Raw genomic sequence first — 957 nt, forward strand, 5'->3', positions numbered from 1 at the left:
GTAGTTTTATCAAGCAGAAGACGGCATACGAACACATGGTAATGTGACGAAAAGCAAAACATCGATAAATAATTATAAAAATAGATGGTCAGATAGAATAGTATCAGTCACGAAAGTGAACATTAAAAAATTATATTTGGAAAGACATTTACGCCGCCCTGTTTTTTTTTTCTTATACGAAGCAGTCTCGATCATTTAATGCTTGACGCATAAGACGATCCGCCAATTCTTTTTCCTGCAAATGACGCTGTTGCATCGCCTCTAAATACTGGTCCTCGCGGGACGTACGTAAAACGAGAGACGAGCCGAAATTCGACATTTTCTCGAGCGTTTCACTCTTTTGGAACGGCGGCGACATTTCGTCCGCGGCGATTCTTTCCTTCGGGCACATGACAGAACATTTCAAGAGACTCTCCTGCGTCACGCTATTCGTCTCGAGGATCCTCGAACTTTCACAGTTCTGCGATAAACGAGACGATGTTACCCATCGGCGTTGATCTACGAATCGCTGTTGTTTTCGCGATCCCCTATACGGCCTCTCCGCTCCATTACGGAGATACGCGAATAATTGCGCGACATTCTCCGGCGGAAAGTCAGCCGGAGTATCAGAGAGCGAGGTCGCAAAAGGGCTCAATTTACCTTTGATGCGGCGGCGTCCCAATCCTTCAAAGGGGGCAAGAAACATTTTTGAGCGATGGCGCGTCTCGACTGTGAACACAAAGGGGATAAGTGCTCGCGGGACGAGTGGGTGAATCGCTTTGATCGGATAAATAGGAAGAAAAGACGGAAGAATCAAATGATATTCACGGTCCGTGATTTTACATTTTGTTCCGCGCTGTCGTCGATAACCTCGCGAGTCTTTTCCAGCAGGAATGACGTAGATCAAACATATTTTACTTCAGAAAGAGCACGAATCGGCGCCACGCGAGGAATACAGACATCAAATAATAAAAAGGA

At 45.7% G+C, this 957-nt stretch overlaps 1 protein-coding gene across 1 annotated transcript; it reads right to left on the minus strand.

Annotated features, from left to right (window-relative positions):
* Window positions 1-42: 42 nt before the first annotated feature.
* Window positions 43-708, minus strand: LOC105461351 (the record flags this gene model as incomplete). The annotated part of the gene is made up of 2 exons (XM_011707850.1): window positions 43-460; window positions 640-708. Coding segments are annotated over 2 exons (357 nt in total), but the record flags the coding sequence as incomplete, so codon positions are not given.
* Between the last annotated feature and the right edge of the window lie 249 nt (window positions 709-957).

Source organism: Wasmannia auropunctata, unplaced genomic scaffold (assembly GCF_000956235.1).
Source record: "Wasmannia auropunctata unplaced genomic scaffold, wasmannia.A_1.0 LD292095.1, whole genome shotgun sequence".
Lineage (NCBI taxonomy): Eukaryota > Metazoa > Arthropoda > Insecta > Hymenoptera > Formicidae > Wasmannia > Wasmannia auropunctata.